We start from the raw sequence: 19,882 nt of genomic DNA on the forward strand, positions 1-19,882 counted from the left end.
TACTCGATCACCTTGCCCCCTCCTACCTCTCCTCGCCACTCTCCTGCTACAACCCAGGCCACATACTTCCCTCCTCTAATGCCAACCTTCTCACTGTACCTCGCTCTCATCTATCTCGCCGCTGACCTCTCGTCCACGTCCCGCTTCTGGCCTCGAACGTCCTCCCTCTTCCGATCTGACAGACCCTCCTCACCTTCAAGGCGTTATTAAAGGCACACCTCCTCCAAGAAGCCTTCCTTGACTTAAGCCCTCCTTTCCTCTTCTCCCACTCCCTTCGGCATCACCCTGACTTGCTGCCTTTATTTATCCTCCTTCCCAGCCCCAAGCCACTTATGTCCGCATCCCCGTAATTTTATTTATTTCATTAATTTAATATATTGAATTTATATATAAAATGCACACTAAGTAGATTTAATATATAAATTTATTTATATTAATCTCCCCCCCGCCAGACTGCCTCCCACCTCTGGACTGTAAGCTCGTTGTGGGCAGGGAATGTGTTTACTGTACTCTCCCAAGTGCTTAGGACAGTGCTCTGCACAAAGTAAGTGCTCAATAAATATGATTGAATGAATGAATGAATCTTTGAGTGTGCGGGAGCAAGCCAAGAGCGGGGGCTCTTGGTGGATATAATTTATATATATATCCCGGCTCCGCCACTTGCCAGCTGTGGGACTTTGGGCAAGTCACTTAACTTCTCTGGGCCTCAGTTTCCTCATCTGGAAAATGGGGATTAAGACTGTGAGCCCGGCAAGGGACAACCTCATTTTTCTAGATGAAGAAACTGAGCTTCAGGGAAGTTAAGGGACTTTCCCAGGGCCACAGAACAGAAAAGTGGCAGAGCAAGAATTACAACGCAGATCTCCTTGCCTTTCTAGTCCTCAGCTCTCTCCACCAGGGCCAGCTGCTTCTTTGATAGAGAACGATTAGGTTAAGATCAAAATTTAGGGATTTAGATGTAGTCGATGGAATGGCTTACCCAGGAAGGTGGCAGGATCAACCAAGGAATCTGACAGGTTGAAATTTTTGCTCCTCAAAGACTTTCCTTCACCGGATAAGCCTGCTGCTCTTCTAAAAATACTCGGTGTCTAAGCCGTCATTCCTCCTCTCTCTGCCACCCAAAATAAATGCAGTTTAATTCACAAATTACAGATTTGCTTCTGGAACTCAGCTTGTTCAGAGTATGACTTTGGATTTTTTTCCTATTTACATGCTGGAGCACACTATTCCTACTCCACAAATTCTCTATAAATCTGTATGTGTGTGTATATACATATATTTCCCCTTTAGACTGTGAGGCCGTCATTGGGCAGGGATCGTCTCTGTTGCCGAATTGTACATTCCAAGCGCTTAGTACAGTGCTCTGCACATAGTAAGCACTCAATAAATACTATTGAATGAATGCTCTGCACATAGTAAGCGCTCAATAAATACTACTGAATGAATATACACATACATACGTAGCTGAATTATTTTTTTCAAATGATGTTTACTTAAAAGGCACTTGCAGTTTATAACTAGGGAGGACTTGGACATACCTAGTGAAGGCTGGGCATTCATCGGTCTTTCAGAAGCAAAATACACATGTTAAATTACATAGAGTACATGAAGAAATATAATGGCATCATAAGGGGACCCAGAAATCTGTAAACCTGTATGGTGTCGCTGAGCAGAGGCCTGACCTAGCCCCACTGCTCATTCATTCATTCAATCTTATTTATTGAGCACTTGCTGAGAAGTAGAATGGTATAGTGGATAGAGCCCTGGCCGGGGAGTCAGGTCATGGGTCCAAATCCCGGCTCCACCACTTGTCTGCTGTGTGACCTTGGGCAAGTCACTTCATTTCTCCGGGCCTCAGTTCCCTCAGTAAAATGAGGATGGAGACTGTGAGCCCCACTTGGGACAGAGACTGTGTCCAACCCGATTCGCTTGGATTCACCCCAGCGTTTAGTAGAGTGCCTGGCACAGAGTAAGTGCTTAACAAATATAATAATAATAACTTAGAACAGCGCTTGGCACATAGTAAGCGCTTAACAAATACCAACATTATTATTAACATACTGTGTGCAAAGTACTGTATTAGGTGCTTGGAAAGTACAATTCAGCAATAGAAAGAGACATTCCCTGCCCACACCGGGCTAACAGTCTAGAAGCGGGGAGAGTCACAGTGTTTCTCTCCCGGGATCCTGGGAACAGGGGCGCAGCTTCCAAACTCGTGGAATTTAGTGGCAGGAGCTGAGGGGGAGGGTTTAAGATAAAAATACCACCAGGCAAAACGGTTGTCCTATTAGTACCGGACAAGGAACAGATTTAAACCAGATTGTCCATTTTAAATCCTGTTTCTCCCCCCGCCCAAGATATAGCTCAATATATTACATCTTTTGCTATCATGTTGCTCTAATCATGTCGTTAGAAAACTGGCCTACTTGGCACTGGTTCTTATTAGTTCAGACCGAAGACTCTCTGGGCAACTTTGTATCTTCAGCAGCTTTCCTCTTCTTGCCATTTAACTGCTTTACAGTCGAATGAAACCCTGGCCAAACAATTCAATTGGAAAACCCCAAATATACCTCGGACACTCACTTGTGAAACAAAGTCTAGGTAACTGAGAATGTTCCTCCGCTTTACGCGGACTACGTCAAGCGTTAAGGGATTTACCCATCTGGGCCTAGGACCCCAAGTCTCCCATCTCTAATTGTTTAATATGTATACGTTTAAGAGATCAATCACTCCCATCTACCGCTCTATTTCCCGCAGGACTCAGGTTTCTTGTGATGTGGTTCCCCACCCCCGCTTCCCCTCAAAAAAACATGTGAATCCAGTTGAGGTGCTTCAGAACAAGCCTGTTTTCTTTTCAGGCTTTTCAGAAAAAGCCTGGCTTTCAAGTCTTCAGGTGGTTAAGACCCTAGAGCAAGGGTAAGGGGAGAGGCACACGAGGGATTTCGGGGAAGCGGCTTCAGGCCAGAGAAGCCCCCTTCCCTCGATTCCAAGAGCCGGGCTCTGCCTCTGAGCAGCAGGCCCCACACACTCAGCTGGGCGCTCTGCTGAGGGCAGCCGGCCCCCAGGGCCTCCGCCTCCTCATAATAATAATAATAATAATGATGGTATTTGTGCCAGGCAGTGTACTAAGCGCTGAGGTAGATACAAGCCAATTGGGTTGGACACAGTCCCTGTCCCATGTAGGGGGTCACAGTCTCAATCCCCATTTTACAGATGAGGTAACTGAGGCACGGAGAACTGATTTGCTCAAGGTCACGCATCATATGTGGGGGAGTCAGCATTAGAACCCATGACCTGCTGAGTCCCAGGCCCGGGCTTTATCAGCTACCTCAAACTGCTTCTCCAACTTATTCATTCAGTCGTATTTCCGAGGGGTTATTGTGTGCCACACACTGTACTAAGTGCTGGGGAGAAGACAATAAACAGACACATCCCCCTCCTCACAGCACTGTTTGTTAAGCGCTTAGAATGCGACATTCATTCATTCATTGTCACATTTATTGTGTGCTTACTGTGTGCACAGCACTGTACTAAGCGCTTGGAAAGTACAATTCAGCAATAAAAGGAGACAGTTCATTCATTCAATAGTATTTATTGAGCGCTTACTATGTGCAGAGCACTGTACTAAGCGCTTGGAATGTATAACTCGGCAACAGAGAGAGACTATCCCCGCCTAATGACGGACTCTCAGTCTAATCGGGGTAGACAGACGGCAAAGCAAAACGGAACAAAACAAAAACAAAGTCAATATTATCGCCATAAATAGAAACAAGGAGATGTACACCTCATTAACAAAATAAATAGGGTAATAAATAATATATACAAATGAGCACAGTGCTAAAGAGAGGGGAAGGGGGGAGGAGCAGAGGGAAAGGGGGCTCAGCTGAGGGGAGGTGAAGGGGGAATGGGGAGGAGCAGAGGGCAAAGGGGGAGCAGAGGGAAAGCTCAGTCTGGGAAGGCCTCCTGGAGGAGGTGAGCTCTTACTAGGGCTTTGAAGAGGGGAAGAGAATTAGATTGTCGGAGGTGAGGAGGGAGGGCAATCCAGGACCACGGGAGGACGTGGTCCGGGGGTCGATGAGGGGATAGGCGAGACCGAGGGACAGTGAGGAGGTGGGCAGCTGAGGAGCAGAGCGTGCGGGGTGAGCAGTAGAAAGAGAGAAGGGAGGTGAGATAGGAGGGGTCAAGGTGACGGAGAGCTTTGAAGCCAAGAATGAGGAGTTTTTGCTTGATAGGAAGGTTAACAGACAACCCCTGGAGATTTTTGAGGAGCCTGTGAGCCCGTTGTTGGGCAGAGATTGTCTCCATCTGTTGCCAAATTGTACATTCCAAGCGCTCAGTAGAGTGCTCTGCACATTCATTCATTCATTCAATAGTATTTATTGAGCGCTTACTATGTGCAGACCACTGTACTAAGTGCTTGGAATGAACAATTCGGCAACAGATAGAGACAATCGCTGCCCATTGACGGGCTTTCAGTCTAATAGGGGGAGACAGACGGCCAAAAACAATAGCAATATATAGAATCAAGGGGATGTACATCTCATCAACAGAACAAATAGGGTAATAAAAATATATACAAATGAGTGGATGAGCACAGTGCCAAGGGGAAGGGAGAGGAGCAGAGGCAAAGGGGGGGAAAGGGGGTTTAGCTGAGGGGAGGTGAAGTGGGGGCAGAGAGGCAGCCGAGGGAAAAGGGGAAGCACACCTGGGAAGGCCTCTTGGAGGAGGTGAGCTCTCAGTAGGGCTTCGAAGAGGAGAAGAGAGCTTGGCAGAGGTGAGGAGGGAGGACATTCCGGGACAGCGGGAGGACGTGGGCCGGGGATCGACGGCCGGATAGGCGAGAACGGGGGACGGCGAGGAGGTGGGCGGTGGAGGAGCGGAGCGTGCGGGGTGGGCGGTAGAAAGAGAGAAGGGAGGAGAGGTAGGAGGGGGCAAGGTGATGGAGAGCCTCGAAGCCTAGAGTGAGAAGTTTTTGTTCTGTGTGGAGGTCGACAGGCAACCACTGGAGGTTTTTAAGCAGGGGAGTGACAGGCCCAGAGCGTTTCTGCAGGAAGATGAGCCGGGCAGCGGAGTGAAGAATAGACCGGAGCGGGGCGAGAGAGGAGGAAGGGAGATCGGAGAGCAGGCCGACACAGTAGCCTAGGTGGGATATTACGAGAACCCGTAACAGCAAGATAGCCGTTGGGTGGAGAGGAAAGGGCGGATCTTGGCGATATTATAAAGGTGAGACCGGCAGGTCTCGGTGACGGATCGGACGTGTGGGGTGAACGAGAGAGACGAGTCGAGGATGACACCGAGGTCGCGGGCCCGAGAGACGGGAAGGACGGTCGTACCGTCCACGGTGATAGGGAGGTCGGGAAGGAGACAGGGCTCGGGAGGGAAGATGAGGATCCTGCTCAGTCTCGCTCATGTGGAGTTTTAGGTGGCGGGCCGACATCCAGGTGGAGACGTCCCGGGGGCGGGAGGAGATGCGAGCCTGAAGGGAGGGGGAGAGGACAGGGGCAGAGAGGTAGATCCGTGTGTCATCTGCATAGCAAGTAAGTAGTAAGGAAGCTTAGTAAGTACGACTAAATCAATGAACGTCCGGAGCGTTTGTGTAGGAAGATGATCCGGGCAGCAGAGTTAAGTGTGGACTGGGGCGGGGAGAGCCAGGAGGACGGCAGGTCGGAGAGGAGGCCGGTGCTGCAGTTTGACGGCTTGGACCGACAGGGCTTAGGTCCGGAGGGAGAGCAGAGGGCGGATCTTTGGTGTGGGAAGGTAGGGCCGGCAGGCGTCGGGGACGGCTGGGCTGTGCGGGGTCAGCGAGAGGTGGCGGCCGGGCAGGTGCTGGCGTCCACGGGGACCGGGAAGTCAGGGACAGGGCTGGGGACGGAGGGAAGGAAGGACGATGAGGCGCTCCGGCTTGGACACGGTGAGCTTGGGCGGGCGTCCAGGTGGAGCCGTCGTGGAGGCCGGAGGAAGAGCGGACCTGGAAGGAGGCAATGGAGATGGGGGGGAGGGGGGGGGGTCAGCCGCCTACAGCTGCCGGGTGAGGCGTGGGGAGGGGCTCGCCAGTCCGGTGGGGTCGGGCGGAAGGGAGGGAGGGAGCGAGCGGCGGCCGTGGGCAGGCACCGCCTGAGGCGCGCGGGCTCCACCCGCCCCGCCCCGCCGGCCTGGCTCACCTCGGGAAAAGCGTCGGGGGGAGGGGTGGGGGGCACCGGCCCTGCTGCGTCCCTCCCTCCCTCCCCGCCGCCGCCGGCCTCCTCCTCCTCTTCCTCCGCCCCATCCATCCACCCATCCATCCATCCATCCATCCATCCCATCGGCGCTCCGACACGCCTGCCGCCCTCCTCCCTCCCCCCCAGGGGACCCTGCCCAGCGGCCGAGCCATCGATTCCCGCGCGCGGCCCTGCGCGGGGGGGCGGGGGCGCGCCCGGCCTCTCGCCTTCCCCCCACTCCTCCCCCCCCCGCGGCGGCGGCGGCGCGGGCTAAGGGGGTGGGGCTGGCGGGGGAGGGAAAGGCGCCCTCCGCCCCCCCCCGCCCCTCCCCCAAGTGGTTGCGTCCGTGACATCATCATCATGGCAACAAGAGCCGCTGCCGGGGAGCGAGGAGGCTGCCGTCCCCGCCGCCCTCCCCCGCCGCCGCCGCCGCCGGCCTCCCCGGCCTCCCCGGAGCCCCGCCGTCTCCGCCGCCCGCACCAGGCGGAGCGGGACCCGGACCCGGACCCGCAGCCGGAGCGGGACCGGCCGCGGCGGCTCTGAGGCCGCTCCCGCCCCCCCCTCCCGCCGCCGCCGCCGCCGCCGCCGCCGCCGCCGGGGCAGGACCGGACAGCGGGGGGAGGGGCGGGGCCGGGCCGGGGCGCTTGCCGCCGCCGCTGGCCGGGAGAAGCCGGGGCCGCCGCCGTTGGCGGTCTGGCGGGGGTCTGGCGGCGGCGGCGGCGGCGGCGAAGATGTTTTCGTTGCGGATCGTGACGGCCGACTACTACATGGGCAGCCCGCTGCAGGGGCTCGACAGCCGCCGCTCGCCGCTCAGCCGGGCTCCGGTCCCCAAGGTGCCCGTCGTGCGAGTCTTCGGGGCCACCCCCGCAGGTGAGGGGCGGCCGGGCCGGGACGGGACGGGCCGGGTCGGGACGGGATGGGACGGGACGGGACGGGCCGGGCCGGGGGGGACCGCGCCGCACCAAGCAGCACCGCGCCGCGCAGCTCAGCCCGACCCCGGGCCGCCGCCGTGACCGCCATGGTGAGGGCCGGGCGGGAAGGAGCCCGCCTGGGCGCCCCGCGCCGGAGAAGGGAGAGGAGGGGCGGGGGGAAGGGGGTGCGGACCTGCCGACCCTCCCGGCCCGCGGACCCTTCTGCCTCCTCTGCTCCGGCCGGGCCGCTCATCACCTGCCCCCGTCCCCTCTCTGTGCGTCTCTGCCCCCGAGCGCGCCGGGCAATGGGAGGAGGAGGAGGAGGAGGAGGAGAAGGGAGGCGGCGGCGCCCCCGGGCCCGGGACACCCCCGTTGTGGCGGGCCGCCCCCCGCACCACCGCTGCCCGCCCCGCGGGGAGGCGGGGACCCCCCGGCCCCGGCCCCCGCCCGCCCTTCCCGCCCGGCGCAGACGCCTCCACCGCGCAAAGACACTTTGGCGCTTTGGCTTTTTTCCTTCCAAGAAAAGAAAGCGTCTCTGCACCCTGGGAACCGCCTACGGGCGACGGAGGGCGGGTGGGGGGGCGGGGGGAGAAAAGGGAAAAAATGGGCGCACCGGGGTCTGCGCTGAGCGTGGAAGATGAACGGTCACCGGGGGGAGAGGAGGCCGGGCCCCCGCGGGAAGGGCCTTGCGACCACATCTGCGGTGGGTGCGGGAGGGACGGCGACGGCGGCCTGCCCTTCCTCCGCCTCCAACCTATTGTCTCTCCCCCGGGGGGGGGGGGCTCGGAGGGGCCGGTTTGCCCCCCGGGATGCTCCCCCTTTTCCCTGCGACGGCTCCCGCGGGCGGCCGGGACCACACGGATGATGGAAACGCTCACATCCTCCCTCCTCTTTCCGTAAGAACGCCTTGTCGTCCGAAGAGCATAAAGGCGTCATCGACCTCCCCCCGCTGCCCAAGTTGCCGTCGGTGAGCGTTTAGGGAGCCCTTCCCCGCATGGGAGGGGGGACCCCGACCTTGGAAAAAGGGGCGCCGGCGTGGAAGGGAAGGGTCCGCTCCGACGGGGGCAGACCTGCCGTTTAACGCGGCGAGGAGGAGCCGGCCCGGGCAGGATGTGGGCTTTTCCGCTATTTGCCCTATCGTGACGGGGCCGTCTTTGTTCGCGATGGGAATGTCAGCGTGCTCCTACCCGTATCCCCGCTCCTTATCCGGCGCCGGATCGTCCGTGCCCAGCGCTCGGCACGGTGCTCCGCGCACGGTCGGCGGCCCCGTGAACGCTGCCAAACGGATGAGGCGCGGCCCGAAGGCCGAGGGACCGGAGTCGTTAAAAGCTCTACGCCGTCCGGACTCCGGATCGCCGAGGAGATGCGTCCATACGGTCCGCTTGACGTTTGCGCTTACCGGGACGCGCGTAGGGCATCTCCAGGAAGTTCTCCGCCGATCACCCTCTCTCCCCAGAACTCGTCGGACGAGCCCTCGGATACCTCTCCGGCTGCGTACGGCACAAGGCTCCTTTGGGGGGAAAAGAATACAAACTGTCGTTCTTTCGACGGGAGAGGTGTTTCCGGAGCCCGTGTGAGGCCCGGCCTCCCTGAAAGTCGACCGGAACATGGGTTGCAAAAGGAAGTTTTCATTTCTTTGGGGGAAAGAATGAAACGTGTTCCGCCTATAGAGTCCCCGTCGATCAAATCTTGGCATACGTGACCGTAAACCTAGAAGCGGCGTGGCTCGGTGGAAGGAACCCGGGCTTGGGAGTCAGAGGTCGTGGGTTCTAATCCCGGATCCGCCACATGTCAGCTGTGTGACTTTGGGCGAGTCACTTCGCTTCTCTGTGCCTCAGTTACCTCATCTGGAAAATGGGGAATAAGTCTGTGAGCGTCACGTGGGACAACCTGATCGCCTTGTATTCCCCCGCCCCCAGCGCTTAGAACGGTGCTTTGCACATAGTAAGTGCTAAACGAATGCCATCATCATCATCATAAACGAGCGTGGCTTTCTTGGGAACTTTTTTTTTTAACCGATCGCAGTTTATTAATAATAATGGTGATGGTATTAAGCACTTACTACGTGTCAAGCGATGGGGTAGATACAAGGTCACCGGGTTGTCCCGCATGGGGATCACAGTCTTTAATCCTCATTTTACAGAGGAGGTGACCGGGGCACAGAGAAGCAAAGTGACTCGCCCCAAGTCACACGGCCGACAGCTGGCGGAGCCGCTATTAGAACCCACGACCTCCGCCTCCCAAGCCCGGGCTCTTTCCGCTAAGCCACGCTGCTTCTCGGAGAAAGGCCCTCCTGGCTAAATTCAAGTCCCAGTGGGAGAAAATAAGTGAACTCTTCTCTTGCTGCAGCTCCAGAGTCATGACTGTACCCATTCCCTGGAGGTTTGGAAAAGCCTCTTCTCTCTCAGGTGGGCGAGGGCCGAGGTGGACGCGGCTAGAAATCCGTGGGACGACATAGCAGCTGCCCAAAAGCGAGGTCCTGGATTCCTCTGGTTCAGTGAGGAGCGCATTAGAGAAGCGGCGTCGCTCGGAGGAAAGATCCCGGGCTTAGGAGACAGAGGTCGTGGGTTCTAATTCCGGCCCCGCCACCTGTCAGCTGTGCGACTTTGGGCAGGTCACTTCTCGGTGCCTCAGTTACCTCATCTGTAAAATGGGGATTAAGATCGTGAGCCTCACGTGGGACAACCTGATGACCCTCTATCCACCCACTGCTTAGAACAGTGCTTTCCACATAGTAAGCGCTTAACAAATGCCATCATTATTATTACCCCCCCCAGCCGTTAGAACGGCATTCGGTACATAGTAAGCGCTTAACAAATACCAACATTATTATTATTATCCTTGGGTTTGGGGTTGGTTGTGGGCGGAGCCAGGAGGGCGGTTACTACAGCGGACCAGGCTGCCAGCCCCTCCCCAGGGGGCTCAGTGTCTCCCTGAGCTGAGGAAGGACCCACAGCTTATCCGCGTCCACCCCGCTGCTTCGAGTGCAGATTCTTGCACGGCGGAGAGTGGTCGGTGCAGAGCAGCCACGTGGCCGACGCGGGTCGCTTTCCCGTGGCGTGGCCCGGCCCGAGCGAGCCTCGGATTGGCCTGGGATAACCCGGACTGAGGCCGGGGAGGGCTGGAGCCCCCGGTGGGTCTGCCCGGGAGAGGTGGGCCTGGGTTGGAGCTGGAACAGGGCGAGGACTCCTCCGCCACACCGGGTGCTGGAGGGTCAAGCAGGAAGGGCTCCGGGTGGGAGGGAGCGAGTGCTGCTCGCCCACCGACCTCCTGGCCGGAAGGGCGACTCTGTTTTCCTCCCGGCACGCTCCGTGTCCACCGGACCGGGGATAGAGGCCGAGGGAGTGCTGCTCGCCCAGCGACCTCCTGATCCTTAGGGCGACTCTGGATTTCCTCCCGGCACGCTCCCTGTCCACTGGACCGGGGCTAGAAGCCGCTCCGGTTCTCTCAGACCTTCCCCTTGCCACCGAGAAAAGCGCCACGCTCGCAGTTGCCTTCCCTGTCTCTCCACTGATGGGCTCCCAGATTCTCTTGGAGGGGAATCTTCAGACATTTGTTGAGGGGATGGCAAAATCCCCCCCCCCCCAGGGGCCAAATTTGGGCCGCCGAGGGACTTCACGGGACCCACGGACAAGATTAGAGCTGCTTTACGACCAGTCCCTTCTACCGGGGGCGTGAATACTTTGCATCCCGCACCGGCAGTAGAAGCAATCTCCCCCCCGTGCCCCGACCCGCCAACCGGGGCCGACTGGGGGTGTCGGCCTGTTCGGATCGGGGCAGGACGGGGGTAGGTGCACGTTTGTAGACTTGGGTTATAAGCTCCTCGTCAATTAGTAAACCGCTCTACGCCAGGAATCGGTAAATTCCATTTCTTATTCAAATGTATTGATTGAGCATTTACTGTGTGCAGAGCACTGTACTAAGTGCTTGGAATATACAATTTGTCAGCAGATAGACAATCCCTGCCTAACAACGGGCTCACTGTCTGGATTACCTTGTGTCCACCCCAGCAGTTTGCAGATAGTAAGTGCTTAACAAATACCTCTATTATTATCGGCATTAAGCGCATACTGTGTGCAGATCACTGTACCGAGTGCTTGGGAGAGTACAGTACAATACAGTTGGCCGACCCGTTCCCTAGAGGGGGAGGCAGACATTAATATAAATAAATAATAATGTATAATTTAAAGATATGTCCGTAAGCGCTGTGGGGCGACTAGCGGATGCCCAAAGGTCACAGGCCCAAGTGCGTAGACGATGAAGACGGAGAGGGGGCCGTGGAAAAGAAGCCTTACTGGGTGAGGGCCTCTTGGAGGAGATGAGACCTTCGTCGAGCTTGGGAGGCAGGGAGTGTATACGCACGGGGAGGGAGTTCCACGGTAGAGGGAGGACGTGGGAAAGGGGAAAGGGAGATCGGGGCACAGTGAGTAAGCTGGCCCTAGAGAAGCAAAGCGCGCGGCCAGGGCTGTAGTAAGAGATCAGAGGGGGTGAGCTGATTGAGTGGTGCTTCTGTTATATTTAGTGAGCACTTTCTGTGTGCAGAGCAGTAAACTCAAGCGCTTGGGAGAGGCAACAGAACAGAGTTGGTAGACCCGTTTCCTGCCCACAAGGAGCTTACAGTCTAGATATTCTTGCATACCTATCTAGCTACAGGTACATATATATATATTCCACATTGTTCTGTCCATTCTACTGGTTCATCCGTAGGTGATTAAAGCTATCTGTAAAATGGCGATTAAGACTGTGAGCCCCACGTGGGACAGCCTCATTCCCCTGTGTCTACCCCAGCGCTTAAAACAGTGCTCGGCACATAGTAAGCGCTTAACAAATACCAACATTATTACATTATTATTATTACTTCTTCCTCTGGCATTCACTATATGTGAATTATATGTGTGCTTCATGTGAGAAGCAGCGTGGCTCAGTGGAAAGAGCCCGGCTCAGGAGTCAGAGGTCATGGGTTCTAATCCCGGTTCCGCCGCCTGCCAGCTGTGTGACTTTGGGCAAGTCGCTTAACTTCTCTGGGCCTCAGTTACCTCATCTGGAAAATAGGGATTAAAACTGTGAGCCCCACGTGGGACGTCCTGATCAGCCTGTATGCCCCCCGGCGCTTAGATCAGTGCTTTGCACATAGTAAGCGCTTAACAAATGCCACCATTATTATTGTTATTATTATTATTTTTGTCTGCCCCCATTAAATCGGCACATCCTTGAGGGCAAGGAATTTGTGTGTGACTCCTGTTGTTCCACTCGATACAGTTCCCAGACTTCAGTAGGTGCTCAATACATATCACTGATACATTTCTGTGTGTATTATATTTATGGAGGAGCCAGCACCCTCAAGGAGCTTACAGTCCAGTTGAGGAGACAGACGTGAAAATAAATTAACGATAGAGTGGATTAATGCGGCCTTAACATCTACGTGACCAGAACGATGATAGTCTCCCATCAGGAACAACAGATCGGTCTCTTGTGCAGAGGAATTGATTCTAGTGCTAATGGCTGGCCCGGTGTCACTCACACGCTCGCGTCCCAATCGGTCTTTTTTTCAGCAGGAGAGTGGAGACATCCAGAAAGTAGGTGAGCCAGAGTGCACCACATAACTTGTACCCTGTAATTTGTTTCTGTTAACGTCCCTCTCCCCCTCTAGACTGCAAGCTCATTGTAGGCATGGAGTGTGTCTGTTTATTGTTGTATTCTCCCAAGCGCTTAGTACAGGGCTTTGCACACAGTAAGCACTCAATCGATACAGTTCAGTGAGTGAATACACTTTTTATCGGCTTCATGAAAATTGATGAAAACTATTTGTAGTCTTTATTGAGTGCTTATTCTATGCTGGGCACTTGTACTAAGAGTCTGGCAGAATATAAGAGAATTATTAGGCATGATTCCTGCCCTCAAAATGTGAAAAAATCTAAGAGCCTAATACTAGCATATATATATATGTATATGTACATTTACATATACATATATATATATATAACTTAATGTCTGTCTTTCTCACTCTAGACTGTGAGCCGAACATAAAAATATTTATAGCTGGGGTGGTTAAAAGAAATTGAGCAAGCAAATAATGTGTGATCGGTAATAAGTTCATAGAATTGGCGGAAGGGACGATGTGGCTAAGGGGGTTGGGAAATAAATCGGGGAGAGCTTGTGGAGGAAGCCGGGATTTTTGGAGGGGAGAGCTGTGGTCTGTCTGATGTGGGGAGGGAGTTTTAAGGTGGGAGAGTCGGTCAGTCGTATTCATTGAGCACTTACTGTGTGCAGAGCATTGTTCTAAGCGGTTGGGAGAGAAGAGTATGAGACACATTCCCTTCCCACAACGAGCTTCCAGTCTTGAGATGAGCTTACAGTCCAGAGAGCCTGAGGAGATGGAGGCAGGAGGCTTCCCGGAGGGGATAATGTGAAGTTCATTCATGCATTTACAGAGTGCAGCAAAATGGACCTAAACATTAGCAACAGATTAATCAGCCACTTAATTGCAGTGTAGTTACATGGGCAAATAATGAAATTTTTCAAATTCTTTGCGCATATGAAAAATTTGGTACTTTTCATTGTCACCTTATACATCCTATTACGCAAACAACTCCCTGTTCCTAACAGGTGCGAAGTTTCCATTAACAGTGCTAAACTAGATCTGCCTTTTACTGAATAGAAGCCGGCTTTATTCCCTAATAGTTACTCAAGATGCTTCAAGGACAAGTGCTTAGTCAGCCCGGGCCAAACTTTGCAGCATTTTCTCAGAGTGAGAGAGTGCCAGAGTTCTTGGAGATGTTTGGAAAAAACCTGGGTGGAAGAGATCAGATTGGAGCCAAAAGGGGAAACCACAGTGGAATCGGGGGTGGGGGGGGGTGGGGGGGGTGGGGGGGGTGGGGGGGGGTGGGGTCGGGAAAGGGGAGACAGAACTGGGGAAGACTTAATTGCGACTAAGAGTGTAAGAGTGTCGTTGAACAGATAAGGACTCCTTGAAGTGTTTACAGATGTATAAAATGAAGAAACTATGGAGAGTGATAATCTGATTGTTTTCTGGGATTATGGGATTATCAAATTGAAGGACTGGTAAATTTTCCCTCGGTTTTACTGTTTTCCTAACTCCAGGAATGTTCTTTGACTGGGGTAGTGGTATTGTAGGATTGAAATTCTTGTTCACTGATGGGTGAATAGCATTCATTCGTAACACCCATCGTTCAGGACTCAGACTTGCCTATCTTGGAGATGCAAAATCCCCCTTGAAATTCATGTGAGTTAGAGACAAGCAAGGGTGCCAAATGAACTGTGGGTGAATCTCTCTTCAGAAGAAAATTAGTCCTAATTGGGATGAGGTTCTGTTTTTGACTGTTCAGTGTAATAATTACCAGATTGCATTTACGTGAAAGAGGTGTTACTGGCTGCCTATAAAGAAGAGCCGTGTCTCTGGTTTGATGCCAAATTGTTCGTTATATGTTTAATAACACTAGGTGGAAAAAAAAAACTTAAGTGGGTGTCATGTTCCACAGTAGCCTCAGGTTCCCTCAGGTTGAGCCCATGAAGAGCCAGTGCATCATCTTTCTCGCTGGCCTCCCTTGCCTCCTGTCTCTTCCCACTGGTCCTTGCTTCGCTGCTGCCTGGATTATTTTCCCAAGAAGACGCAGTCCAAGTCTCCCCATTCCTCGAGAACCTCTGTCGGTCACCCATCCGCTTCCACAGCGGCTTGCCATCGGCTTTTAAGCACTCAGCTCTCCCGCTCCTACTAGAAATCACACACTTTGCTCCTCTAACGCTAACCTGCTTGCCAAACCCTGATCTCGTCTAACTCGCCGCAGACTCCTTGCCCACATCCTCCCTCCGCGCTTCATATCCGACAGACCATCACTCTCCCCACCTTCGGAGGCTTCCCAGGCTAAGCCCGCATGTCCCCTACTCTCTTTCCCTTCTGCGTCATCTGTGCATTTAAGCAGTTGAGATTCACCCCTCCTTCAGCCACACACCACTTAAGTCAGTAGCTGTATTTCAATTTAACGTCCGCCTCGCCCTCTAGTCGGTAAAATCATTGTGGGTAGGGGACGCATTTGCCAACCCTGTTGGGTAAGTGCTTAATAGAGTGCTCGGCCCACAGCGAGCACTCAGTAAGTGCAATTGATCGATCGACTTATCTTTGCTAGCGGGATAGAGGAATCGTGTCCCATGGCAGGAGACAGCGGTGTGACAAAAACCTTTTCACAGGCCTCAAACCAGTGGAGCTAGGTCAGGTTGGCCTATGGCCAAACCCAGATGGTTTTGGGCTGGTTTGGCTGGACTCCCCTCTCCTCTCCTCCTGGTCGGATCCCACTGGAAGCGAAAGGGGAGGAAAGAAGATGAAATGGGGATTTACATGTCATTTCTTTGTTTTGACGTTATCTCACTTAAAGGAAGTACGTTCCTGTATTTGCCATATTTCCTGAGCCAAGAGCGTTCGGGAGCGGTTAATGGATTCGGTTGCTCGCTACTGAGCCGACGTAAAGAAGAGCAGTGGTCCTGTAGAAACGTCGGGTTTGCTGCACATGCAGAATAATAATGATAATGACAGTTGTGTTACTTAAGTGCTGCGTGCCCAGCACTCTACTAAGTGCTGTGGTAGGTACAAGATAATGAGGTTAGACCCTGACCCTGTCCCACCCAGGATTTACAATCTAAGGGAGGAGGAAGAGTAGGTATTTAGTCCCCATTTTACAGGTGAGAAAATTGAGGTCCAGAGACGTTAAGACCACACAGCGGGCAGACGGTGGAGCCGAGACTGATCCCCTGACTCTCACGCCCGTGGTCTTCCCACTGGGCTCCCGGAATAAAATCGATTATCCCCCCTCCTCCCCAGTTGTTCTGCACCCGTTGGCTGGGCGAACATTGTTGGGTTCAGGAAAACCTGACCAGAGCAGAATTCGAGCACGATACGATGATATCGGATTCCTTGAGAGGTGAGTCTCGGTTCCTCTTCTTTAATCTCTGGCCACTCTACATGGGGAGGACAAATTGGAGGTAACTCACAGCGGTGGAGAGCAGCTGTTCAAATGCAAAACTAGCTTTGTGGAGAAATGCTGCCAAGGAATCTTAATGGGCCACAAACCTAATGTGGGCCTAAGTAACGCGGCCCTTCGAAAAGCAGGCGTGATAACGGTGGGGAGGAAACTGGTATGCAGTCCGCATGTTAGAATTACCAGGCAGCGTTTCCATCCTAAGTACGGTTTCCATTATCTGCTGCCCTGTTAGATTTTTACTGGAGCATGCTATCGTGTTCATTTGTGGGTTTCACCATTTGAAAGAGAGAAAGTAGTGGTTTTAGGGGATAGCGATGAAGTTGATAAAGTTGAAGACCGTTATATATGTAATGGTTGGATACCAGATGTGTGAGGACAAGGCAGGAGAAAATGGCTTTAAACTACGGCAGGGGGGTTTAAGTAATCGGAAAGGAAAAAAAAAGAGTTTTGACATCGGAATGCATTACTGGAGAAAGATATGAGCTGTCCTCCTTAAAATTCCTTTAAAACGGAATAGCTACTTCACAGTACAAGTTTTCGAACCTCGTCCAATTTATGATTAACGTTTCCATTTGACATTTTGTTGGGCTGGTTTTAAAAAAACAAAAATATGAAGGTTTATATATATTTAAGTAGGCTTCAGACTCTCTCCCCATGCTATTAACCTCCAGGTACTTTAAGGAAGAGTTTTGCTTGAGTATGACCTATCTCCCTATGTAGAATAGTGGGCTACTTTGGGTCTGTAAGTGCTTTGCCAAATACCCCACTTTTAGCTCAGAGCGATACCGAGTGGGCTAGCAGAAAGAGCACGGGCCTGGGGGTCAGAAAGTCATGGGTTCTAATCCTGGCTCATGGGTTCTAATCCTGGCTCCGCCACTTGTCTGCTTGGGCAGGTCTCTTCACTTCTCACTGTGCCTCCGTTGGCTCATCTGTAAAATGGGGATTAAGACTGAACCCCATGTGGGATGGGGTCTGTGTCCAACTGGATTTGCTTGGACCACCCCAGTGCTTAGTATAGCCCCTGGCATGTAATAAGCGCTTAACACACATTTTTTTATTATTATTATTCTATTATTATTATTATTATTATATAGAATGGGGCGGGGAAGGTATAACTGAACTGTGCTAAATAGAAGAAAAGCAGTTTTCTAGACTGTAAACTCGTTATGGGCGGGGAACGTGTCTTCTAATTCTATTGTATTAGAGAAGCAGCGTGGCTCAGTGGAAAAAGCCCGGGCTTGGGAGTCGGGGTCATGGGTTTGAATCCCTGCTCTGCCACTTGTCAGTTGGGTGACTGTGGGCAAGTTGCTTAACTTCTCTGCGCCTCAGTTACCTCATCTGTAAAATGGGGATTAAGACTGTGAGCCTCACGTGGGACAACCTGATTACCCTGTATCTACCCCAGCGCTTAGAACAATGCTCTGCACATAGTAAGCGCTGAACAAATACCAGCATTATTATTGTTTATTACTCTCCCAAGTGCTTAGTACAGTGCTCTGCCCATGGTAAGTGCTCAGTACCACTGATTAATTGATTGATAGATGTATATGTCTTTTGTCCCAGTTTTGTAAAGGTTGGACCAATTACAGTTTAAAAGAAAATTTAATCTTTTGACTACTCAACCAGTGTTTATAAAAACAAACCTTTTGTAATGGATGCAGTCCCTATCCCACAAGGGGCTCACAGTCTCACTGATTCTCCTCCAGCTGTGTTTCATGTGGATTTCAAATATTGCAGTACATTTGTTTTGTTCCTTTTATAAAATACTTGTAAATTATTGTCTACTTGGAGTTGCCCAGTTCCATATTTTAATGGTTTTAGGCTTCATTTCCGAGAAACTCATCCCTCTTATGTAACATAAGCATCTTTAGGGGACCAGGAACTGTTTTTAATATTCAGATTTATTGAGTTATTTAATGTACTTCAAGAAGCCTGGTCTTCACTTCACTTACAAACAGAGGTGCTGGTAAACAAATTGTTGTTGAAAATAATGAAGTATTTTAGTTGGGAGGCGACTAGCTTTTCCGTGTAATTTAGTCATAATGATTTTCAAATCATTTATCTAATGAGCGTTTTAACTACCTGCCTCAAACAAAAATTATATTAACACTTTTAAGAAAACTGATTTCCAAATAAATCCAGTTCCTCCAAAGCCTATCAGCAAACGGAAACACAAAATTGGACATGTAAAAAAAATTCAAAATGTAATATTTCAAATTACTATCTCATTTTCTAATATCTTTTCCAATACAAACCCATTTTAATGGAGAAAAGTAGTTTTATGTGACTAGAGTGTGTTTTCAAATGTAAATAGGTTGTCCTGTAATCAAGCCACTCACATATTCCTGGTTTCTCAGAACAAGAAAATCACCAGCCTCATGTACTCACTCTAGGCTTCAAGGCTCTCCATCACCTTGCCCCTTCCTACCTCTCCTCCCTTCTCTCTTTCTACCGCCCACCCCGCACGCTCCGCTCCTCTGCCGCCCACCTCCTCACCGTCCCTTGGTCTCGCCTATCCCGCCGTCGACCCCCGGGCCACGTCCTCCCGCGGTACTGGAACGCCCTCCCTCCTCACCTCCGACAATCTAATTCTCTTCCCCTCTTCAAATCCCTACTTAAAACTCACCTCCTCCAAGAGGCCTTCCCAGACTGAGCTCCCCCCTTTTTCCCTCTGCTCCCTCTACCCCCCCTTCACCTCTCCGCAGGTGAACCCTCCTCTCCCCCCTTTCCCTCTCCTCCTCCCCCCTCCCGTCCCACTCCCTCAGCACCGTACTCGTCTGCTCAACTGTATATATCTTTATCACCCTATTTATTTTGTTAGTGAGATGTACATCACCCTGATTCTATTTAGTTGCCATTGTTTTTATGAGATGTTCTTCCCCTTGACTCTATTTAGTGCCATTGTTCTGGTCTGCCTTTCTCCCCCAATTAGACCGTAAGCCCGTCAAAGGGCAGGGACTGTCTCTATCTGTTGCCGACTTGTACATTCCAAGCGCTTAGTACAGTGCTCTGCACATAGTAGGCGCTCAATAAATACTATTGAATGAATGAATGTACTATATTAACGCTTGGTGAAATCACAATCTGTTAGCCAGGATTTGTATGATTTTTTAATCCAAATTGGAAAAACCAAAATCAGTACAGAAGAGTTGAACATTGAAATTTCACAAAATTCATTTTTTTTAAAAAAAGATCTCTAAGGCTATTTTCTATAACCATAATTTCTTTAAAACCTGAAAATAAGAACATTTATTTCTATTGACAGTGTGATTTTTAAAGTTCATTCATTCATTCAATAGTATTTATTGAACGCTTACTATGTGCAGAGCACTGTACTAAGCTCTTGGAATGAACAAGTCGGCAACAGATAGAGACAGTCCCTGCCATTTGACGGCCTTACGGTCTAATCGGGGGAGACGGACAAACAAGAAAAATGACGATAAATAGAGTCAAGGGGAAGAACATCTAGTAAAAACAATGACAACTAAATAGAATCAAGGCGATGTACATTTCATTAACAAAATAAATAGGGTAATGAAAATATATACAGTTGAGCAGACGAGTACGGTGCTGAGGGGATGGGAACGGAGAGGGGGAGGAGCAGAGGAAAATGGGGGGAAAAGAGGGTTAAGCTGCGGAGAGGTGAAGGGGGGGTGGTAGAGGGAGTAGAGGGAGAAGGGGAGCTCAGTCTGGGAAGGCCTCTTGGAGGAGGTGAGTTTTAAGTAGGGTTTCAAAGAGGGGAAGAGAATTAGTTTGGCGGAGGTGAGGAGGGAGGGCGTTT

The 19,882-nt window shown here is 52.0% G+C and overlaps 1 protein-coding gene across 1 annotated transcript in view; it reads left to right on the forward strand.

The window, feature by feature from the left end:
- The first annotated feature begins 6,909 nt into the window (after positions 1-6,909).
- REV3L (REV3 like, DNA directed polymerase zeta catalytic subunit) overlaps positions 6,910-19,882 on the forward strand; it is a 211,016-nt gene continuing 198,043 nt past the window's right edge. Inside the window, exon 1 of the mRNA XM_029047173.2 lies at positions 6,910-7,067. Coding sequence (XP_028903006.1) covers positions 6,929-7,067 — 139 coding nt within the window. The 5' untranslated portion in view covers positions 6,910-6,928. The remainder of the gene's footprint in view (positions 7,068-19,882) is intronic.

This window comes from Ornithorhynchus anatinus, chromosome 19 (genome assembly GCF_004115215.2).
Source record: "Ornithorhynchus anatinus isolate Pmale09 chromosome 19, mOrnAna1.pri.v4, whole genome shotgun sequence".
NCBI lineage: Eukaryota > Metazoa > Chordata > Mammalia > Monotremata > Ornithorhynchidae > Ornithorhynchus > Ornithorhynchus anatinus.